Here is a 21,846-nt window from a genome sequence, read left to right as displayed (position 1 = left end):
ATGGCCAGGGACTGACTGGGACAGCCAAGTGCCTGCTCTGCCCTCTGGATCCTCCCTTTCCTTCACCCAGTGAATTTTTCCCTCTCACCCAAACCACCACAGTCTCCCCTCCCTCTCATCCAGCAGAGAGCAGAGCACATTCCAGCACTTCTGCACCAGTGCCCACTGGGAATACTGGGGCTCCCCATGCCCTGTCTCTGCCCAGGCTCCCCTCAGTGCCTCTCCCACACACCTCCAGCACTGCTTTTGCCAAGCTGGAGGTGCCACCCGGGGGCTCCTCCCTGCTCAAAGCCCCCTGATCCTGGCTGGAACCCTCAGCAGCGGTGGGAATTTATGCACAACAAGAGGGCTGCTAGGCAGGGCTGGGCAGCGATGGATTTATTCACCTGGGATCCTTTCCCACCCATGCTTTCCTTGCAGCCCAGCTGCCTGTGGGGAGGGGGGGATGCCCCAGAGCTGGAATTTTGGATCAGCGATGATCCCAACTCCTTCGGTGCCATGATCCAGGTGTCCTGCACCCTCTGTGGAACCAGACAGTGGGAAGCCCAGCCCTCCACTGTCCAGAGCTGCCTGTTGGACCAGGAGTCCTGGAGCGTGGCCGTGGAATTCCTGGGTCTCCAGCAGCCTGGCTGTGCCCTGAACGTGTGCTCGCAGGATTTGAGGAGGCTCATCTGCAGAAGCAGAGGATGAGGATGACTCCAGGCACAGCCCTGGATGCAGTCAGTGGCCAGGCCCTGGCTGTCCCCATGTCCCAGCGAGGTCCCTGAGCTCTGGGCAGTGTCCCTGCCCCTGGGGTTTTGCTTCAGAGACTCCTGTCCCCCGTGGCTGGCAGGTCCCGGGGTGGCCAAGGATCCAGGCCAGAGCGCATGATGGGAATGATGAGGTCGTCCATGTTTGGCATCACCAAAATTTTCTACAAAGAGGAATCCAGAATAACAAATCAGTGGCTTTGAACACCACGGGGACACTGCCTGGAGGTGGCCTGGCAGGAGCCACACCCAGGTCAGGGACTGGGGCTGTGACCTGCAGGTTCTGGGCTCCCACCCCCACAGCAGCAGCCCCAGGAGGGTCCCAGCTCTGGATATCAGGCTGGGGACAAGCAGGGACAGTTTTTCTTTCAGGGCCACCTCAATGGCTGCAGGGGTGGTCACAGCAGAGGGGAGGGACCAGCATTTTGAAACTATCCAAATGGGCGGCTTTTGGGAGGCCCAAAATATCTGTGGAGACATTTCTGCTCTTTGAGCAGAGGTGAGAGGCTGAACACAAACCCTTGGGAAGACAAATCTCCCAAACATCCCCAAACCAGAGCGGACAGGTGGATTCACCCTGGGACTGCCTGACACCCCAAACCCTCCCTGCTTGGGCCAGGGCTGCAAATGACGGGAGGAAATCACTTTTCCTCAGCCCCTGAGCTCATTATTTAGGTTCTGTGTCTTCACTGCTCCAAGCTGCCCAGACCAGACCAGATGTTGGCTTTTTGCAGAAACAACTGGCCCGAACTGAGGTTGGCTCTCCCCGACGGCAGCAAGGCCCAAGCCTCAGCAGGGTTTGCTGAGCCCCTGAACAGCAGCCCAGGCACCTGGAACTCGTGCTTCAGCTTCTTCTCGATCCACTCGGTGACATGCAGGAATGTCACCTCCCTCTCGCCCAGCATGGGGCGCACCTTCAGCTCCAGCTGCGGGGGCACTCGGAAGCTGTACCTGTGAGGGAAAAGGAAACAGGCAGGAAGCATCACCTGCCAAAGCTGTGCACACCCCACTGCTGGGTTTTATGGAGGAGGTGACAGCTCGGGGTCCCCAGATCTGTGATGGCCTGGGTGCAGACTCAGAGGAGTGAGCCTGAGCTCTGAGAGCCCCTTTGGGCTGCTGGTGCCCAAGATGAGCCCAAATCCCTGGAGCTGGCTCCCTGCAGGGAGCAAGGGGCGCTGGCAGCAGGATGTGCCCGTGGGGGAAGGAGGGCTGGTACCAGACACGGTCGGTCGGTGGCGGGGGGATGTTCACGGCCAGGGTTCCTGCCAGCTCCTGCACCTCCACCGTCAGCAGCAGTGGCGTGTTGGACACCTCCTCCATCTTCTTCTTGATGAACTCGTTCTCCGTGGCCTTCTGGAAGTACTTGGACTTGGCAATCTTATCCACGAAGCGCAGGATCTTCCTGCTGGTGCTGTTCCCGCTGACGTGCCTAAAGCAAGAGGGGCTCCAGCTCAGCCCTGCTGGGTTTGGGGGTCCCCCAGCCCTCTGCCACAGCACCCTACGGGGACAGAGTCCCCTTTGGAAGTTGCCACGCTGTTCCTCCTATAAAGCTGGCAGTTTTTTCTACAAACTAAAATCAAAGTCACAGCTGTTTTTGACTTCTTACCTGGGTCTTGAGACAGCTAGAGCAGCCAAAAAGATGTCCTAAACTCCAACACGCTCTGTGTGTGTCCTGCTGGGGACACCCTCCCCGTGCCCCTGTGCTGATGTGGCACTGTGCATCCCCGGCCCCTCCTGGTGCCCCCCGTGGTACAGACCCCCAGCACCCCCTTACCCCTCGGTGCCAGGCGGGGGGAGCCGCTCCCCCGGGGCTCCCGGGGGCTCTGCAGTGGTGCCATCGTCCTCGTCGGAGGAGCCGGCGCTGGACGACTCCGCGTCGCTGTCTGCCAGCAGGAGCAGCCGTGGCCTGGCCCTGCGAGCCCCAGCAGATCGCTGCCATCCCCAGGGCTGCTCTGGGCACGGCGGCCTCGCCTCGCTGAGGCAGCAGGAGCGGGATCAGCCCATCCACAGACAGACTCCTTACCCCTCTCTGCCTGCCTCTGCAGGGCTGCTCTCCTCTGCAGAGCTCTCCTTCCCCAGCTTGCTGAGGTTCATCTTCGTCTCCAGCGTCATCTGCAAGGAGCCGCTGTAGGTGACCTCCATGTCCACCCAGAGCCCTGCCAGGGAGAGGGACAGGGCGAGGTCAGCTCAGCACCACAGTGGTCAGAGCTGCTGGTGCCCTGCCAAGCCCTCCCAGCTCCGGGGCCGGGCTGGCAGCTCCATCCTGGAGCCAGCACTGGGGTCCCTGTGCCTCTGTGGGGCTCTTACCTCGCTCATTGATGGTGGGGTTGGAAGCACTGAGCACTGAGGGGATGGATGTGCCCATGTCCAGCTCTGTCAGCGTCAGCTCGTTCATGAAATACGGGAGCTGATGGATGGAAACCCCCATGGGCGACAGTCACCACTCACCACGGGGCCTTGGGAACAGGGCTGCCCTGAGTGATCACTGCTCCCGCCTCTCACCTTGATCTTGCTCAGCTTCTTCTGGATCTTGTTGGACACCTGCTCTGCCCAGTATTGCTCCCGGAGGAAGTCCCAGAAGATGCGTCCCACCAGGGCGTTCATCCAGGCCGTGCTCGCCGTGTCCTCGTGGGGGGGGACAGCAGCCACCAGCCCCTGCAGCGAGGTGGCCCTGTGAGCAGCAGGACCCGCTGGCCTGGGCTCCCCTGCCCCAGGGCTTGGCTGCTCCAGCAAACCACAGACTGGAAGAGGCTCCGTGCGGGGTCCGTCAGCCTCCAGTCCCGCTCCCAGGGCTGGCTTTGTCCCGCTCACCTTTGTGGGCGTGGGGCTGCCCGGAGCTCCGTGAGAGGGGCTCTGCTCCGGGCTGGCTGCCCCCTGTGCTGGCACAAATCGGGCCATGTAGGTGCTGTAGTCCAGGTAGATCTGCTGGGTGCTGCCCGACACATCCCTGCAGGGATCCGTGGCTGGGGTGTCCTCAGCGCTGCTCCCGCTGCTGCTGCCGCTGCTCTGCGGAGCCCATCCCGTGCCTGGGCATGTGGAATCACAGACTCATTTCGCTTGGAAAACCCCTCTAATGTCATCAATCCAACCGCTGCCCAGGCCAGCACTAACCCGTGTCCCCAAGTGCCACATCCACACGGCTTTAACTCCCCCCAGCGATGGGCACTCCACCCTGCCCTGGGCCTGCACAGCCCTTTCAGTGAACTAATTGTTCCTAACATCCAATCTCTTCGGTCAGGATGGCATCAGGGGTGACATGACACCTGTCCATGACACCAGTGACGTGCCACCCACCCTGTGCTGACCAGCTGAACCCTCTTGGCTACACTTTGGCTTCCTCCACGTCCCTCCATGCTCACTGCTGCCCACCAAGGCTGCCCCTCACCTGCCCTGGTGTCACCGTGGCTGCTGGCTGTCCCACGGGAGGCTTGCACGAGGTGCTGGTACCACTCCTCCTTCTCCCGCCCCGTCCGCCCAAACAGGTACAGGCACCTGTCCCTGCCGTCCCCCGGGATGTCCTGCCCGGCCACCGGCACCTTCCTGGTCCCCTCGTCCCCCTGCAGCTCCGTGTCCTGCTCCTCGCTGCCGTGTCCCTCGGCCGGCTCGGGGAGGAGCACGCAGATGGGATATTTCTTGTTCCACGTCCGCTTTCGGGCCAGGCTGGGGGGGCACAGGAAGACCTGCAGCACCGAGAGCGGGGTGAGGCCGGGCCAGGCCTGGAGGGGTCCCCGTGGGAGGCTCCTGGCGACCTCCGGGCTCACCTTGGCGTCGGTCAGGTCATAGCAGCGGTGGCTGACAAAGACGACGTCCAGGATCTCCTCCTCGAAGGTGGCTCGGCGCGGGATGTTGCTCTTGGGGTAGGACAGCGTGAGGGTGGCCCCGTCCAGCACGGCGAGCACCGAGTGCGTGAGCGACGGGTGGAAAAGCTCAGGGTCGTACACGTGCAGCTGGTTCATCCAGCCCTGGGAGAAGGGGGAACGGGGAACCGGCTGCTCCCGCTCACCATGGCCACCTCCAGCCCTTCATCCCGGAGCGCCCCATTCCTACCTGGAGGTGCGGCGTCTCCCGCGGCTCCCCCGGGAGCAGTTTGGGGCGCAGGCGGCCCCACGGTCCCCGAGCGGCCGGCGGAGCCTTGGGCACGAGGAGGAGGATGGCGAGGAAGCCCAGCAGCAGCCCGCAGAGCAGCCCCGTGCCGAGCCCGGCGGCGTAGGGCGGCAGCGGCAGCACCAGGTAACCGTAGGCGAGGAGGGCGATGGAGGCGAGCGCTCTGCCCGGCACGGAGCCCCCGGACCGCGCTGCCGGCGGCTCCTCGGCCGCTGGGAGCGGGGGCTCCGCGTCTCTCTGCGCCACCTCCACCACCTGGATCACGTCCCCGTAGGAGCAGATCTCGTAGCGGCAGTTCAGGGTGGGCTCCCAGGGCGTCCAGTCCCGCACCCGGCGTGCCCCAACCCCGCGGCTGCCCCCGGGGCTGCCCCCCGGCTCCTTGGGGCTGCTCTCCTCGGCCATCAGGCGGCTCAGGCGGCTCAGGGGCTCCTGCACGGCCTCCGACAGCCGCCTCCTCGTGTCCTCCAGCCTGGCGTCGCGCAGCCGAAGCAGCGCGGCTCGGCTCTCCGACGGCGACACGCTGGGCGACGACGGAGCTGTGCGCGACTTGGCCGGGCACAGCCGGGGCTGGGGGGCCCGCGGGAGGTCGGTCAGGAGCATCCCCCCGGGCTGGGGCGAGGGGGGACGCTTCGTGTCCCCGTCGGCCGTGGGAAGGAGCCCGCAGCCATCCCGGCCGCCTCCGTCCTCCGTGGTGCCGCCGGCGTTGGGGGGCGTTGGTCCCTCGATGTCCCCACGCCGAGGTGAGCCCGGGCACGGTGACAGGGCTGGAGAGGCGTCTGCTGCCCCCACAGCCTGGTCTGCCATGGCTCGCATCGCCGAGGGTGCTGCCGAGGGGCAGGGAAGGAGTTGTTGGAGCTGGGAGGGCTCCGTGGCACTGCAGGGCAACAAACATCCCCGCTCTGGGAGGGCACCGCAGGGCAACAAACATCCCCGCTCTGGGAGGGCTCCGTGGCACCGCAGGGCAACAAACATCCCCGCTCTGGGAGGGCACCGCAGGGCACATGGAACATCCCCGCTCTGGGAGGGCACCGCAGGGCACACGGAACATCCCCGCTCTGGGAGGGCTCCGTGGCACCGCAGGGCACACAGAACATCCCCACTCTGCTCCTGCCGCCCCCATTGGCATCACCCAGGGGCATCTCGGGGACCCTCCGGGCTGGGCACCTGCCAGCCTGCTTTGGGATGGCTTGTGGGGTGTCCTCGATGGCTGCATGTGGGATCCTGCTCATCCAAGGAGGACAAACCTCGGCCAGGCAATTAGTCACAGGGCTGCGAGAGCCCCGAGCTGCCGGCCAGGGCGCAGCCAAACGGGGATTTTCTGCACCAGGATATTCCACTGGTCCCAGTGCCAGCCCAGGGCTGCCAGCAGGGATGCCAGGCCAGCGGGCAGGACTCCCTGACTCCTCTAAAAGTTCACGGTTTGGTCCCTGCTTCGAGCACTGCTTGAATCCAAAATGGATCCAGCCCAAGCTGCGGCCCCGGTGCCCAGTCAGCAATCTCTGGCTTTACTGGCGGTGGAGAGGACAAAAGTTTCTCTGACACGAATTTTCCAGTGTCCTGAGGGGGTCTGTGGCCTCAACGAAGCGCTGTCCTGTCCCCACCAGCCGCCACCACCCCTCACTGCTGCACTCCTGCCCCAGCCATGGGCTGACCCGCTCCGAGCCGTGTCCCCTCTGTGATTTTGGGAGGGAGAAGGGATCTGCAGGACGGGCTCTGCAGGGCCACCACGGTGCTGAGGCAGCTCCCAGTGGGTTCCTGGAGCGCTCAGCCCCTCCCTGCCCTCTTCCCCTTCACAGCAGCCCTGCAGCAACAGCAGGAATGCATCCCAGGGACCCTGGGCTGCCTCAGGCTCGCACCGTGCTGGATCTTCAAAGCTCCTCAGTGCCAGGAATTAATCACAGCCTGTGCCGCAGCTGCCTCCAGCCCCCTTTATATAATCTCAGCTCTTGCTTTGCTTCTCCTTTGCAGGAGCCACTTGTTAACCCCAGATCATCCACGGTGATGGTCCCGGTGGTCCCAGCCCCTGGCACAGAGCCTGGCGGGTGCTGGTCAGCCCTTGGCACTGCTGGCACCACCGAAACAGCCAAAGGAGGAGTGGGCAGGGGAAATGAGCAGTGGAGCTGGGCCTGAGAGGGGACCTGCTCCAGGGGAAGGTGCCCCTGTCCATAGCAGGGCTGGTCTTTAAGCTCCCTCCCAACCCAAAGCGTTCCATGGTTCTGTGGTTCCCAGGGACCGCAGGGCACTGTCCACCTCCCCGGCAGCACTGCAGTCTGGACCCACTGCCCCTCACATGCAGGGCTCCCAGTGGCCCATCACAGCCACTCCCAGTATCCCCAGTATCCCCAGGACTGCCCACCACCCCTGGCTGCTCCTACCAGAACGCCCCTGGGCTGGTCCTCGGAGGGTCCTGGCCAGTCCCTGCTCTGTGTCCCTGCCAGGTCAGGAGGACAGTGTCACCCCAGTGTCACCCCAGTGCTGGCCTGGGTGCTCCTTGTGCTCCACTCCACCGTGCCCAGCTCTCCGTTCCCACCGCTCCCGTACTCGTGGGTTTCCAAAGCTTAAAAAAAAAAAAAAAAAAAAAAGAAGTCTGTTTCCTGAGAGACCATTAGCATGGTGGAAGACAGAGATAATAATAGCCTGGGTTTGTATGGGAGTTCTCCTCTGGCAGGGATGGTGAGTAGAGTGGGGGCTACGCTGCTGCTGCTGCTGCTGCTGCTGCTGCTGCTGCTGCTGCTGCTGCTGCAGCCACCTCTGGGGAGGGTGGGGGCAGCAGGACAGACCCTGCTGGGTGTCCTGGCTGGACCAGCAGCACCCCAAGAGGGATGTGCAGCCCCAGGGGAGGCTTTGCTGCTGCCTCAGGCTTAGCACTGAGCTCCTCCCAGCCTGCAGCTCGTCCCCAGGCTGTGGCCCTGCAGGATCAGGGGGATCTTTTTGCTCTTTGCAGGATAAATCAGACATGAAGGTCCTTGAAAGTGTTGTCATGAGGACAGCTGGGTGGGCTGGGTGGGGTCACGGGGTGATGGTGACTTTGGAGGTGCCAGCAAACAGCTCTCAGGGGTGATCCCACCTCTTCCAGGACATCCCTGAGAAGGACTGGGGCTGAGTGGGATGTCTGCTTGGGACACCCAGCCCTGCACGGTCACATCTGTGCAGGGCAGGGACACAAGACCCCTCATGACAGTGTCCCCCTCGCTGTGTGTGGGCACACCAAAGCCATGACCATCAGTGAGCCTCTCCAGCTCCAAAATTCCACTCCTTGCTCCCAGCTTTGGTTCAAATTCAGGCCTTGACACGACCTGACAGGGACAAGCTGTGACCCAGCTTAGGCTGGTGTCCCTTCCCCTAAAACATTCCTTCACATGGCCAAGGCAGCAGAGCCTGGCCCAGCCTGGCACGGTGGCAGCTCCCGGGTGGGCACTGCCTGCCTGGTTGTAGGATCAGGGAGTTAATTGAAATATCAACTTCATTAACTTCCCTCACTCCTCTGTGGTTAATTAGGGTGGCAGTGGCGCTGCTGAGGGGGATGAGGCACCACAGCAGCACTTTCCTCACCCAGCCAAAGGATTTGGAAATCCCTCTCTAATTATCTGCACAAAACACCGTGACAGAGCCCGGCTGTGACGCTGTCCCTGGAGCATTCCGCATTATCCCGGGATCAGGGAGCCCTGGGCTGGCTTGGAGGGAATTCTGCGAGCTCAGAATTTTGTAACTGCCCAGCGGGCTGGGCCGTGTGGGATCCCAGCTCCATCCTCTGCTCCCAGTTCCACATCACCCCGCTGCTTCTCAGGGGTTTTCCTGGCGGATACTGGAGTGGGGTTTGTGCTGCTGGAGGAGCAAGGAGCCAGGTGGGCTTTGGAATGCCTGAGAGCCAGCCAGCCCCAAATCCTTTGCAGCACCCTGCCTGGAGCCCAGCCCTGCTTCTCTCTGGGCTCTGCTTCACTCCCGTGTCTCAGCCTTTCCCAACCCCTGCTCCTCTCCTGAGCTGCGTGGCCTCTGCAGGATCCATCCCCTTCCCACACCCATCCCATTGCCGCCGGCACAGCCTCAGCGCAGGAATTGCAGGGAGCAATGGATGGATGATGCTGCCGAGAGCTTCTGCCAGCTGCAGCTCCTTCCAGCGCCTGCAAATCCCCACCCCGAAGGTGTGCGGGGCCCTGGAGTCTATTTGGAGCTTCCTCTGCCATCCCGCTCCTCTGATCTCGGTTGATCTTACGGGAGGCGCTTTCAAAGCAGCGCATCCTCCTCCCTGCATCCTCCCGAGCGCTGCGGAGCCCCTTCCTCCGCCTGCCCGGGTTCTGCCATCAATCCCCGGGGCTGCAGCGGGAGCTCAGCCCGCCGGGATGGAGCCTGAGCTCATTCCGAGCTGCAGCACCCACAGGGCAGCGGCAGCACCGGCCCCACGCCGGGGTCCCGCAGCCCCCTGGCATTTGGTGCCTTGGCATTTGGGAGCGGGCACCCATCCAAGCGTGGCTGCGGCCGCAGGGCAGCAGAGCCAGAGCCCCGCGTTTGTCCAAAGGGCACCAAGATCTTCTCCTCTTGCACCGAGGAAGGCGCCGCTTCCAGCAGAGCCCAAGCCCGGGGACTCATCCTGGGCGAGAGGTTTTGGATAAACTACACGAGGAGGGGTTTGTGGTGCTGATCTCTGGAAGGAGAAGGAACCTGCAGCAGCTCGGCCCCTTTATACCCGCCCAGCTTCACCTTCAAAGCCCTCACCTCGCCACACAGCGGGCTGGCACCTCCTCCTCCTCCTCTTCCTCCTCCTCCTCCTCCTCCTCCTCCTCCTCCTCCCCGGGTCAGACCCCGCATCCCCCCGGGTGACCCCGGCCCGGTGGTCTCTGCTGTGCCATCCCCACAGCCCCGAGGGACCCCCGGTCCCCACCGCCCCCAGCCCTGCTGGGGAACCGGGGGCTGCCCGGCCCCGCCGCCCGCCCCGGGGCCCGCAGCGCCGGTACCTGCGGGGAGCCGGGAAGGGTCGGTGGGTCCCGGGGGTGGAGAAGGACGAGCGATGCCGGGGGAGGATAACGGGGGCGGGAGGGTCAGTCCCGGCGCCGGTGACACCGGACCTTGTGCCGGTGCCGGTGCCGGTGCCAGCGAGGCCGCTCGCTGCTGGTGCCGGGATCCAAGCGCTGACGCCGGTGCCGGGATAGCAGGGCCGGAACGGTGCCGGTTCCGGTGGCGGTACCGGCGGTGAAAAGTCGGTACCGGCGGCTCCGTCGCGGTCCCGCTGCCGGTTGCGGGTGCCCAGAGCCGGGCTGGCGCCCACCCCGCTCGCACCGGCGGTACCGGAGCATCCGCAGCCCCGAGCCGGCTCCGCGCTCCGCCCCGCGTCCCCCGTGCGCCCCGCCGGGGCTGCGGGCCGGGCCGGGGGTACCGGGGGATGAACGGGGGAGGTTCGGAGCGGGGTCCGCCAGGTACCGGGAGCGCCCCGGTATCGCCCCGGTACCGCCGGGCCCGCAGAGCGGCGGGGCGGGGCCGCTGGGGCGGGACCGGGGGAGGGACACGGGGGTGGCCCGGTGGGTGGGAGGGACACGGGGGTGGCCCGGTGGGTGGGAGGGACACGGGGGTGGCCCGGTGGGTGGGAGGGACGGGGGGGTGGCCCGGTGGGTGGGTGGGACACAGGGGTGGCCCGGAGAGGGGAGGGACATGGGGGTGGGCCGGTGGGTGGGAGGGACATGGGGGTGGCCCGGAGAGGGGAGGGACAGGGGGTGGCCCGGTGGGTGGGAGGGACAGGGGGGTGGCCCGGTGGGTGGGAGGGACAGGGGGGTGGCCCGGAGAGGGGAGGGACAGGGGGTGGCCCGGTGGGAGGGACACGGGGGTGGCCCGGTGGGTGGGACATAAGGGGTGGGGGGTGGCCCGGTGGGTGGGAGGGACAGGGGGGTGGCCCGGTGGGTGGGACACACGGGGGTGACCCGGTGGGTGGGAGGGACACGGGGGTGGGCGCGGAGAGGGGAGGGACATGGGGGTGGGCCGGTGGGTGGGAGGGACACGGGGGTGGCCCGGTGGGTGGGACACACAAGGAGGGGGTGGTGGCCCGGTGGGAGTGACACACAAGGGGGGGTGGCCCGGTGGGTGGGCGTGGCGGGGGTGCGGCCGGGCCAGCGGAACGGAACGGAACGGAACGGGCCGGGCGGAGGGCGCAGCCATGTCCTTCTGCTCCTTTTTTGGGGGAGAGGTGTTCAAGGACCACTTCCAGCCGGGTGAGGGGGGCTCCCCGCGGGCTCCGGGGGTCACCCGGCGGGGCGAGCGGCTGGGGGGGTTCAGGGGGGTTTCGTTCTGCGGAGCATCCTCCGGGCGGGGGAATTCTCCCCGATGGGGACTCGGGGTTTCGATCCGTGTATGAGCCGCTTGTGGGGATCCTTCTATGTGGGGGAGTGGGGGTGCTGCCCCTGCACCCCCCCGCTTGCCCTGGGGGTGCCCTGGGCTCGGGGGTCCCCGCGCTGACCTGTCCCCTCCTTGGTGGCCCCTCCGCAGGTATTTACGTGTGTGCCAAGTGTGGCCATGAGCTCTTCTCCAGCCGAGCCAAGTACGAGCACTCGTCGCCGTGGCCGGCGTTCACCGAGACCCTGCGCGGGGACAGCGTGGCCAAGCGCGAGGAGCGCCCGGGAGCCTTAAAGGTGCGCAGCCCCGAACCCTCGGGCTGGAACAGAAACTACCCCCGAACCCTCGGGGTGTAACAAAAAACACCCTCCGAACCCTCGGGCTGTAACAGAACCTACCCCCGAACCCTCGGGCTGTAACAAAAAACAGCCCCTGAACCTCGGGCTGGAACAAAAACCATCCCCCGAACCCTCGGGCTGTAACAGAAAACACCCCCCGAACCCTCGGCCTGGAACAAAAACCACCCCCCAAACCTTGGGCTGTGACAGAAAACACCCCCCAAACCCTTGGGCTATAACAGAAAACACCCCTGAACCTTGGGCTGGAACAAAAAACACCCCCCAAACCCTCGGGCTGGAACAAAAAACACCCCTGAACCCTCAGGCTGTAACAAAACACCCCCTGAACCTCGGGCTTGAACAAAAAACACCCCCCAAACCCTCCGGCTGGAACAAAAAACACCCCCTGAACCTCGGGCTGGAACAAAAAACACCCCCTGAACCTTGGACTGGAACAAAATCCACCCCCGGGCTGCCTCTCCAGCAAAACCAGATTGATGCCAACCCCTTCCCCTTGCTCCTCCAGGTGACGTGTGGCAAGTGTGGCAACGGGCTGGGCCACGAGTTCCTCAACGATGGGCCCAAGAGGGGCCAGTCCCGCTTCTGAATATTCAGCAGCTCACTGAAGTTCCTCCCGAAAGGTACCAGCTATGGCTTGGCAGCTGTGCCAGCCCCAGGAGTCATTTCTGGGGCAGGCTGGCAGTGCTGTGCTGCTTTCAGCAGGGTGGCCTTGGCCCTGCTGATAATGCCAGGGATAAATCCGGCTCAGCTCAGGGCTCCCCGAGCTCAGCTGCTGTCACCAGCACCCAGGGTCTCCCTGGCTTTGAGGGGTGGCTGAGTTTTGGGGGATTTCTCTGGGGGTGAGGGAGCCTCTGTGCTGCCACTGAGGGTCTGGGGGGCTTTGCTGGCCACTCCCTGGGGAAGTTGTGGAAGAAAAGGCTGTGGAGGAGAGGCCTCAGGAGGCCGAATTCTATGAGCTGCTGGCCAGGCTGTGGTGGTGGTGATGTTGTGTAGCAAAACCCCCATTATAAAAAGGGCTGGTGGTTCTGGAGGAAGAAACACGAGCCCTGATTGCTCCTCCTCTGTTTTTAGGTAAATCTGACCTGACGGAAAAATAAGTGAGCTGCTGCACCTGGCACTGCCCTGGGCTCATCCTGCCTTCACTCCTTGGGATGCGCTGTCCTGCCAAGAGGACCCACAGCAGGAGCAACCCCAAGGAAGCTCCTGCTCCGAGTTTTCCCCTGATTTATTGGTCACGGTTTCCCCTTGATTTCCCTGTCAAGGTTTTATTCCCTGATTTCCCTGTCAGGGTTCCCCTGTTTTCCCTGGGCCAGTTCCCCTCAATTTCTCTGTCACGGTTATCCCCTGGTTCCCCTGTCCTGGTTCTCTCCTGGTTCCCTGGCCCAGTTCCTCCCTGGGGCTGCTCCAGCTCCATCCAAGGAGCTGCTGTGCCTGTGCTGAGCTCAGGGAGGGTTTGCTGCTGACAGTGTCCAGAGCCCAGGCAGGCACTGGATGCACTCCAGGGAGGCTCTGCTGGCACTTGCAGGGACTAAGGCAGGATTAGCCCAGGCCAGGGTCAGGGTTAATCCCTGGAGCTATTCTGGGCTGGGATCATGGTATGAACTGCCCTATATAAACCCTCCAGGGCGCTGGGGCAGGGATGTTTTATGGTCCCACATGTTTTCTGGGCAGCATCCAGGTGTTTTCCCCCTCTGCCCACCTCCCACACTGCAGAGACGGTTCCACACCGGGGTCCTCGACTCTGCCCTGGCCTTACACCTGATTCAGCGCTGTGCAATAAATTCCAGGGGCACTTGGCTTCCTCCTGGCTGTGCTCTGCAGGGAGGGAGGCTGGAATTGGGCCCCAGAACTGCACTTGGCACCGCTCAGGCTCAGCATTGTGGCTGTGCTGCCTCAGTGCTCCCAAGAGCTGCCACACTGATCCTCCTCAGTTCAGTGCCTCATTCCTGGCCTTCCCTCCCTGGCCCAGGAGCCAAATCCTCCTCTGGAAGGGATCCACGAGGATCTTTAAAGAGGGAAAAGGCTGTTGCTGACCCATGGGTTTAGAGGGGCTGTGCTGCTGGTGCAGCTGCACTTGGGGACACTTTGGGGGCTTTTCTCTCCGTGTGTTTTCCCTCAATCCCACGGATCCCAGGGCACCAGGGCAGGTTTGCCACCCCTGGAGCTCACTGCAGGTCTTGTACCTCTCCATGCTGAAATAAAGCACTGATTCACTGTGTTGGAGTGTTGAACACGCTGGGAATGACATCCCAGCTCCGTGGGCTCCTGCTCTGCTCCCTGCTGCAGGGCTGGGGGTGTGGGGGTGCTTTTTTCTGGAATCTCTCCCCATTTCCCCACTGTGCCATTGGAGAGGGGGTTGCTGAGGCATGGGAGGCCTCTGGGCATTGCCAGAGCCAAAGCTCCCCTGGGAAGGTTTCCTTTTCTCTCCACTGAGCACTTTTTCCCCAAATGAAGCTGTTTTAGCTTGTTTCCAGTGTCTTCTTGGTACTTCCTGGGCTCTCAGCATTTTCTGGCCACAGGGAGAAGTGTTTCTCACCAGAAGTTCCCCACACAAAGTCTGTGGGACTGGAAGCCACAACCCTCAGTCTCACACGGGATCTTCACCCCCTTGGAGCTGGATCCCAAATCCCTGGAGCCTGGAGGCCTGAGCTGGGCTTTGCTGGGCTCCAGCTCCCTGCTCCAAGGGGTGAGGTCCCCTCTGGAGCTCAGAAGGCAGTGCCAGCTCTCCTCCCATTGCCCTCAGCTCCAATCAACCTCTAATTATTCACCAGGTTCCAGTCTGGAGGTCCAATCTGCCTTTTCACTGATTAATCTTTGGATTTTAGGGCATTAAGGGGAAATTCTTCCCTGGGAGGGTGGGCAGGCCCTGGCACAGGGTGCCCAAAGCAGCTGTGGCTGCCCCTGGATCCCTGGAGTGTCCCAGGCCAGCCTGGCACAATGGGAGGTGTCCCTGCCATGGCAGGGGTGGCACTGGGTGATCTTTAAGGTCCCTCCAACCCAAACCATTCCAGGATTCTCTCAGGTGACATCCAGGTGAGCCCTGGAAGGGATTTTTGGAGCGGATTCCCCTGAGATGCTGCAACGGGAGGAAACCTGGGAGGGGACAGCAGCGAGGGGACAGCAGAGCTTCCACCCCATGGTGGGCAGCGTGTGCCAGGGGGCATCCAGCTGGGATTGCTACATCCCTGCCCTGCCCAGCATCCTGTGCCAGCCAGGGGACATCCAGCCGGGATTCCTCCATCCCTGGCCGTGCCAGGGGATCCAGCCGGGATTGCGGACCCAGCCGGGATTGCGGATCCAGCCGGGATTGCGGATCCAGCCGGGATTGGATTCCTCCACGCTGCCTTGCAGTTTGTGGATGCGGGCACGGGAGGGTGCAAGCGCCTTTCCCAAGCCTTCCAGGGAGGGAAGGGAAGGAGGAGGATGTTCCTGTGGGATCCCCTACATCAACAGGGAAATATCCCCGAAGGCAAACCTCCCCCCGCTCGGGGATGGTTTAAATGGGGGTGGGGCATTTTCATGGAAATCTGGCTGGAGATGGGGTTTTAGTGGGAATATTAAAGACCTGAGGGTGGAGAGCTCCAGGCAGCCCCTGGTGCTGAGGACTCAGGATGCAATCCCGCAGGAGGGATCCCATCCCATTCCCGATCCCATCCCATTAATCCTATCCTATGGATCCTATCCCATCCTATTATCCCATCCCACTATCCCATCCCATTATCCCATCCCATGGATCCCATCCCACGGATCCCATCCCATCCCATTTCCCATCCCATTATCCCATCCCACAGATCCCATCCCATCCCATTGATCCCATTCAGTCCCATCCCATTATCCCATCCCATGGATCCCATCCCACGGATCCCATCCCATCCCATGGATCCCATCCCATCCCATCCCACGGATCCCATTATCCCATCCCATGGATCCCATCCCACGGATCCCATTATCCCATCCCATTAATCCCATCCCATTAATCCCATCCCATCCCATTTCCAATCCCATTATCCCATCCCACAGATCCCATCCCATTGATCCCATTCAGTCCCATCCCATTATCCCATCCCATGGATCCCATCCCATCCCATTATCCCATCCCATTAATCCCATCCCATCCCATTTCCAATCCCATTATCCCATCCCGCGGATCCCATCCCACCCCATCCCCCGGGCACCCTCATCCCTGGGCACCCGCGGTCCCTCCCTCACCCCGCCCTGGGAATTCCGCTTTTCCCCCTCACTCCACGTTCCCTCTGCCATTCCCCTCCTCTCATTATCCCCTAATGACAATTCCTCCTTAACGAGAGGATTTCTCTCGGTCGGGAGCAGCCGCTCAGCCCGACTTCAACGCCACAAATTCAATTACGTCTCCAGGCCGACCCAAACTTCCCTGATTGTTGAAGAAATCGCTCATTTCCTCCCCGCTAGCCTCCAGCTGACCTCCCCTTTGGAGTTTTGTCGGATTTTTTTTTCCCCCCCCCGCATGCCACGCACGGGACCTGCCCCTGACCCTCCTCGGGATGGCTCCAGCCGCCGGCAAAGCATCCAGATTTAGATTAATTCTCTAATAAAACAACAAGCCCTATAGAAATTATGTTATCCAAGGAAAAGGCAAATGACCTGGAGGCACTGGGAAGCTTTAATTACCGCTGCTCCTTGGAGCCTGTGCCTGGCTGCTCCTCCTGGAATTCCCAGCCGCCTTTCCAGTGGCTGCCCAGCATCACAGGGATGGCTCCTTTCATGTTTCTGCCATTTTATTCCATTTTATCCTTTGATCCACAGGTTTTCCCGCTCCAAAAGGCCAAGATCCCAAAGCAGCACTTTTTTGGGGGGTTCCACATCCTTTTGGCCAGGAGCACAGCCTGATTTGGGATGCTCTGGCACCGTCATTCCCAGCAAACGTTGCCTTCATCCCAAGCTCTGCCAGCTCCCATCCCTTTGGGGGCCTTTGGCATCACTTTGCTTCAAAGGGGTGATTCGGGTTCTTTTTGGGGCTGCAAAAATTCAGGTGTTGTGTTAATTACAGGAAATAGAGGGATGGAAATTAAAAAATATCCTACCCCGTCATGATTTCTGGGTGACACGGGGCTGGCAGGAGGAGAGGAGCCAGACCTCACCTGTCCCAGCACCTCCAGCTGGAGAAAATCCCAGGTTTATTCCAGTTTATTCAGCAATAACAGCTCCGTCTCCCTGGTCCAGCCCCACCTCTCTGGGGCTGGCACTGCCTGATCCCATTCCCCAGGTTTGGTTAATCCCCCTGAACCTCCCGGAGCCACAAGGTGGGGAAATTTGTTTTCGGTTTGTGGCGTGTGTTAATGAGGGAGATAATGACTGGAGCCATCCAGAGCGAGTCTGAGCACGCTGGAAAAATGTTTAGCCTGAGGAAAATTTTAATCCTTTTTTTTTTTTTCCTTGCCTGGCTGTCGAGATGTGACTTTTTAAGGCAATTAGTGAGGGTTTAGTTGTTAATCAGTCATACTTAGACACTTGCTTTGGGGACTTATCTCCTGCTCCCAAGTGAGCATCGCCTGGAATCACCAGGTTCATTTTTGATGTGGGAAATGCCTGTCCCAGGTGGGAAATGCCTGTCCCAGGTGGGAAATGCCTGTCCCAGGCGTGTTCTGTGCTCAGCACCGGCTGCACATGGCAGCTTTAGGTGGGATCATAGGAAAACTCTGTCCTGGAGGAGGCTGTAAAGCCCTGGGAGTGGCTGGTGGAGTCACCAGCCCTGGAGGAGTTTGGGAACGTGTGGATGTGGCCCTTGAGGATGTGGTGACCAGGTTGGATTTGATGAGCTTAAATGTCTTTTCCAACCTCAACAATTCCATGATTCCAAGCCTGGAGAGCCGTGCCCCCCACAGGCTCCCTCCTCACCCCCAGACATCCCAAGTTTTGAGGGTGGATTCCTTGTGGGTGTCCCAGGAGCTGCCTGGGGTGGGACTGATCCCCCCTGTGCCAGCAGGGGAATGTCACAGCTCTACTGCCCTGCCCTGCTCCAGCGTGGAGCTGGGTGACCCCAAACCACAGCCCCCCCTGGCCCTGGGGAAGGGCTCACCAGGGAAGATGTTCCAGGCTGTGGAATTCCAGCATCATCCCAGCCCTGTGAGCACCATCCCAGCCCTGTGAGCACCATCCCAGCCCTGTGAGCACCATCCCAGCCCTGTGAGCATCATCCCAGCCCTGTGAGCATCATCCCAGCCCTGTGAGCACCATCCCAGCCCTGTGAGCATCATCCCAGCCCTGTGAGCATCATCCCAGCCCTGTGAGCATCATCCCAGCCCTGTGAGCACCATCCCAGCCCTGCCAACACCATCCCAGCCCTGTGAGCACCATCCCAGCCCTGTGAGCATCATCCCAGCCCTGTGAGCATCATCCCAGCTCTGCCAGCACCATCCCAGCCCTGTGAGCATCATCCCAGCCCTGTGAGCATCATCCCAGCCCTGTGAGCATCATCCCAGCCCTGCCAGCACCATCCCAGCCCTGTGAGCATCATCCCAGCCCTGTGAGCACCATCCCAGCCCTGTGAGCACCATCCCAGCCCTGTGAGAACCATCCCAGCCCTCTGAGCACCATCCCAGCCCTCTGAGCATCATCCCAGGCCTGTGAGCACCATCCCAGCCCTGTGAGCACCATCCCAGCCCTGTGAGCACCATCCCAGCCCTGTGAGCATCATCCCAGCCCTGTGAGCACCATCCCAGCTCTGCCAGCACCATCCCAGCCCTGTGAGCACCATCCCAGCCCTGTGAGCATCATCCCAGCCCTGTGAGCACCATCCCAGCTCTGCCAGCACCATCCCAGCCCTGTGAGCATCATCCCAGCCCTGTGAGCATCATCCCAGCCCTGCCAGCACCATCCCAGCCCTGTGAGCACCATCCCAGCCCTGTGAGCATCATCCCAGCCCTGTGAGCACCATCCCAGCCCTGTGAGCACCATCCCAGCCCTGTGAGCATCATCCCAGCCCTGCCAGCACCATCCCAGCCCTGTGAGCACCATCCCAGCCCTGTGAGGTTCCATCCAGCCCCGTGGCTGCTCCCGAGGCCCCCCCAGTGTGCCACAAGCCCCGGGCAGGGAGGGTGATGCCCTCCGGGGCTCTCTCCCCACGTGGCTGCTCTTTCAAGCCATCCCCTGGACTGTCTGCGGTAATGATTTGTTGCTTGTAAAGCCGCCGTGATTAACTACAGTTTAGCCTCCTGGTTTCATGTCTTATCATGTTTCATCTCACACAAAAGACATTTACAGTCTATTTTCAACTTCAAAGCGAATGTTTCTTGCGTGACCATTGGGGCAGGCAGATATTTAAGCAGAACCTGTATGGCATTAGTGTCTCTTGATGTTCCCTGCTGAGTGAGGATGGATGGCTGCCCCAAAATGCAGCTTTTTCCTGTTGTTTTATGCACCACTGATTAATATTTCATGTTCCCACTGTTACAGATTTGCTGGCTGGCACTGGCCTGCCCCGACAGTGCTTTCTTCATGTCTTACATGTCCAGCTTTTGTGCTCTTGGACATGGGGAGTGCGACTCTTGGCAGGGTCCTCTGGGCTTATTGAAGCCTCCTGCCTGAATTTTTTGAATTAAGTTTCTCTGGACGATGTTAGGGAGGGCGCTGTGCTCTCCTTCCCCACCCACACCTCTGTCCCGTCCCTCAGGAGCCCTTGGCTGCCCCAGATTTGGGGTGGCAGCTGTGTCCCCACGGGATGGGAACAGAGGGGACAGCACCAGGGAACGGGTCCTGCAGCAGCCGGAGGTGAGGCTGGCTCCTGTCCTGCCCTGGCGGGTGTGGGCTGGGCTGAGAAGCTGCTGCCATCCCTGGTGCCACCCCTGTGACACTGGTGTCACCCCGGGCACTGCCACCACAGCCTGGCACTGCCAGGGGCTCTGCAGCCCAGAGCCAGAGGGAGCCTTGGCACCGGATCCACTGGCAGAACTCCAAATGTCCCTCAGACATTTTTGGATGTTCCGGGCCCAGGTCAGAAGCATTTGAGACCCTGGCAGGCAGCTGGAAACAGCTGTGATTTGGGGTTTGAGCCATGGAATGATTTACCAACTTTGCAGGAAGAACAAGAAGTCACAAAAGTTTAGATATTATAGTAGAAGTAGCTACAAAGTAAAGGGAAGAATTTTTGAGTGCTGTACAGGGGGGTTTTGGTTTTGTACATGGGGGTCAGAGGTTTTAAGATGGAGGGATTTGGGCCTGTCCTGTCCTCCCTCTTTCTTCTTCCTTACCTCCATGTTCTTGGTGATGTTGGCACTCACAGATTGGTTTAGAGTAGAAAGGCACCATTTAATATAGGTAATAGGCATTGGGGAAAAACTGTACCCATGTAACACGTAATGTACCATATAAAAGACAGCAGCAGCCCTGGGCGGGGAGAGGAGAAGAAGAAGAAGAAGAAGAAGAAGAAGAAGAAGAAGAAGAAGAAGAAGAAGAAGAAGAAGAAGAAGAAGAAGAAGAAGAAGAAGAAGAAGAAGAAGAAGAAGAAGAAGAAGAAGAAGAAGAAGAAGAAGAAGAAGAAGAAGAAGAAGAAGAAGAAGAAGAAGAAGAAGAAGAAGAAGAAGAAGAAGAAGAAGAAGAAGAAGAAGAAGAAGAAGAAGAAGAAGAAGAAGAAGGAGAAGAAGAAGGAGAAGAAGAAGAAGAAGCAGTCGGGGGTCAGAGAGGATGTCAGGGTGTGTGTGTGCCTCTGCCTGAGCTGTGAGCAAACCACAGTAGCCAGAGAAGAAAATCTTTTAGATAACTTGCAATAAACTGCCTTGAGACCAAACAACAGAGACTGCTGAGCCTTTCTTTGGCAGCACGGGTTGGAGGAGAGACTTTTCCACCACACGGAGCCACCCCCGACTTAGGGTGAGCTCCGGCAATCCACCACCCCTTCCACAGCACAATTCCCAAAAACCCCACCGAATTCCCAGCCAGCTTTGTCAGGGCAGATGGAAACAGCCCAGGAGCAAATTGCTCTGCTTGGGAGCCCCGCTGGTGTTTGCCAGAACGGTAAATTAAAATAAACCCAGGAACCGTGAGGGCAGGCTCTGCTTATCCTCCAGCCTGGAGTTCATCGAATTCAATTAGCCCGACCAGCAAATAGAGCCCGTTTTAATTCAGATGCAGGAGTTGTTGGGGCTTGATCCTTTAATTTCAGGAGGAGGGGAGCTGTGGGAACACTGCCAAGAATTTCTGCAGAGCCCAGATTTGCTCTGTGTGCTCAGGGGTCACCTCCAAGTTATGTTTGGGATGAGGTGGGAGCTTCCCAGAGCACCTGGGAGGGTACAAGGATTTTAAACTGCGTCATTATTAGGTGGAAAATAAAGACTTGAAAGCCACCAGGAGGGAATAAGTGGTGGAGTTTATTTAAAGAGGAAAAGCTGCACTTGGGAGCGATGCTGGGGCCATGTGTCTGCAGGGCTGTGCTCATTCCTCCCAGATTATTTTAAATTCCAGCATCTTTTCTTCATCACAGTCTATCTTTGCTCCCCTCTGACGTCTTGGGATTTTATGGCCGGGGTTGCTCCTGCCAGCTCTGCTGGAAATCAACTTCCCTGCTTTGAACCCAATCTCGCAGCGTCCGACCCAAAGCTGGGCTGCAAATGAGTTAATCTCGGATGAATTTAAACTGATTAAATTCATTTAAAGGGCTGGGGGAAGCAGCAAGGCTCGGGTAGGGGTGTAAAGCAGGCGGGAGGTGCTGCCTCTATCCGTCTGTCTGTCTGTCCATCCGTCTGCTGTCTGTCCCTGCTGTCCCTCAGGACAGAGCTGGGCTGCTGAGCTCCTTTCCCAGGAATTCCAGCTGGCACGGGCAGGGTTTGTGGGCACAGGGGCGTTACGTGTAGTAGATATAATCCGTGCCATTTCTAATATGATATATGTGATATTGAATATTTGTTAGGATTTATTTATTTGATTTTTAAAAATTATATTTATTTTATTATATTTATTATATATATATAATTTTATTAATATTATTTATTTATTTATTTATTTATTTATTTATTTAGTATTGAATATTTATTAGGATTCCCCCCACCTTCGCAGGCGTAGATTGGAAACTGATTTACAAGTAAGAAGGTGCAGCTCGCCAGGAGATGGGCCATGGCTGGGGAGATACAGAAACCCCAGGGGCTGATCATCGCCTGAACCACCCGAGATGGAAATCATGGAAATCCTCAGGCAGATCCATGTGAATGCAGCGTTCCCAAATTCCCATAAATTCCATCAAGGGATTCAACAAACTCCGGACACTGATTTGTTCTCCCTCATCACCAAAAAAAGAAAATCTTATTAACATATGGACTCTGAATAGAAGAAAAGACTGATTGCTGAAA

At 60.1% G+C, this 21,846-nt stretch overlaps 2 protein-coding genes across 4 annotated transcripts; one reads left to right on the top strand and one right to left on the bottom strand.

Moving 5' to 3' along the window:
- Positions 1-363: 363 nt before the first annotated feature.
- LOC115497184 (testis-expressed protein 2) lies at positions 364-7,407 on the bottom strand. Of its 3 annotated transcripts, XM_072935636.1 has the most exons (12): positions 7,229-7,407; positions 4,797-5,677; positions 4,511-4,711; positions 4,135-4,429; positions 3,561-3,775; positions 3,252-3,404; positions 3,057-3,156; positions 2,773-2,905; positions 2,524-2,661; positions 1,966-2,178; positions 1,580-1,700; positions 364-913 (listed from the first exon to the last, which is right to left on the bottom strand). In XM_072935636.1, the coding sequence occupies exons 2-12, from the start codon at positions 5,664-5,666 to the stop codon at positions 803-805; spliced, it is 2,550 nt and encodes an 849-aa protein (XP_072791737.1). In that variant the 5' UTR covers positions 5,667-5,677; positions 7,229-7,407; the 3' UTR covers positions 364-802. The 3 variants fall into 3 exon arrangements, with proteins under 3 accessions (XP_072791737.1, XP_072791736.1, XP_072791735.1); XM_072935635.1 differs by having other exon boundaries at positions 3,252-3,775; positions 4,797-5,727; XM_072935634.1 differs by having other exon boundaries at positions 3,252-3,775.
- Positions 7,408-10,898: 3,491 nt separating this feature from the next.
- MSRB1 (methionine sulfoxide reductase B1) lies at positions 10,899-13,748 on the top strand. Its single transcript, XM_030284488.4, has 4 exons — positions 10,899-11,050; positions 11,325-11,467; positions 12,036-12,150; positions 12,602-13,748. The coding sequence occupies exons 1-4, from the start codon at positions 10,996-10,998 to the stop codon at positions 12,625-12,627; spliced, it is 339 nt and encodes a 112-aa protein (XP_030140348.1). The 5' UTR covers positions 10,899-10,995; the 3' UTR covers positions 12,628-13,748.
- Positions 13,749-21,846: the final 8,098 nt, after the last annotated feature.

This window comes from Taeniopygia guttata, chromosome 14 (assembly GCF_048771995.1).
Source record: "Taeniopygia guttata chromosome 14, bTaeGut7.mat, whole genome shotgun sequence".
Lineage (NCBI taxonomy): Eukaryota > Metazoa > Chordata > Aves > Passeriformes > Estrildidae > Taeniopygia > Taeniopygia guttata.
Note: the sequence above shows the minus strand (reverse complement) of the source record. Positions and strands in the feature narration are given on the sequence as shown.

Bases quoted from the DNA above. Each gene is read 5' to 3' on its own strand.
- LOC115497184 (XM_072935635.1), bottom strand. From the start codon at position 5,666: ATGCGAGCCATGGCAGACCAGGCTGTGGGGGCAGCAGACGCCTCTCCA. The intron at 4,430-4,510 runs GTGAGCCCGGAG...TCGGTGCTGCAG, and splicing joins ATGACCTGACCGACGCCAAG to GTCTTCCTGTGCCCCCCCAG. The intron at 914-1,579 runs GTGCCTGGGCTG...TCCTCTTTGTAG, and splicing joins AGCTGAAGCACGAGTTCCAG to AAAATTTTGGTGATGCCAAA.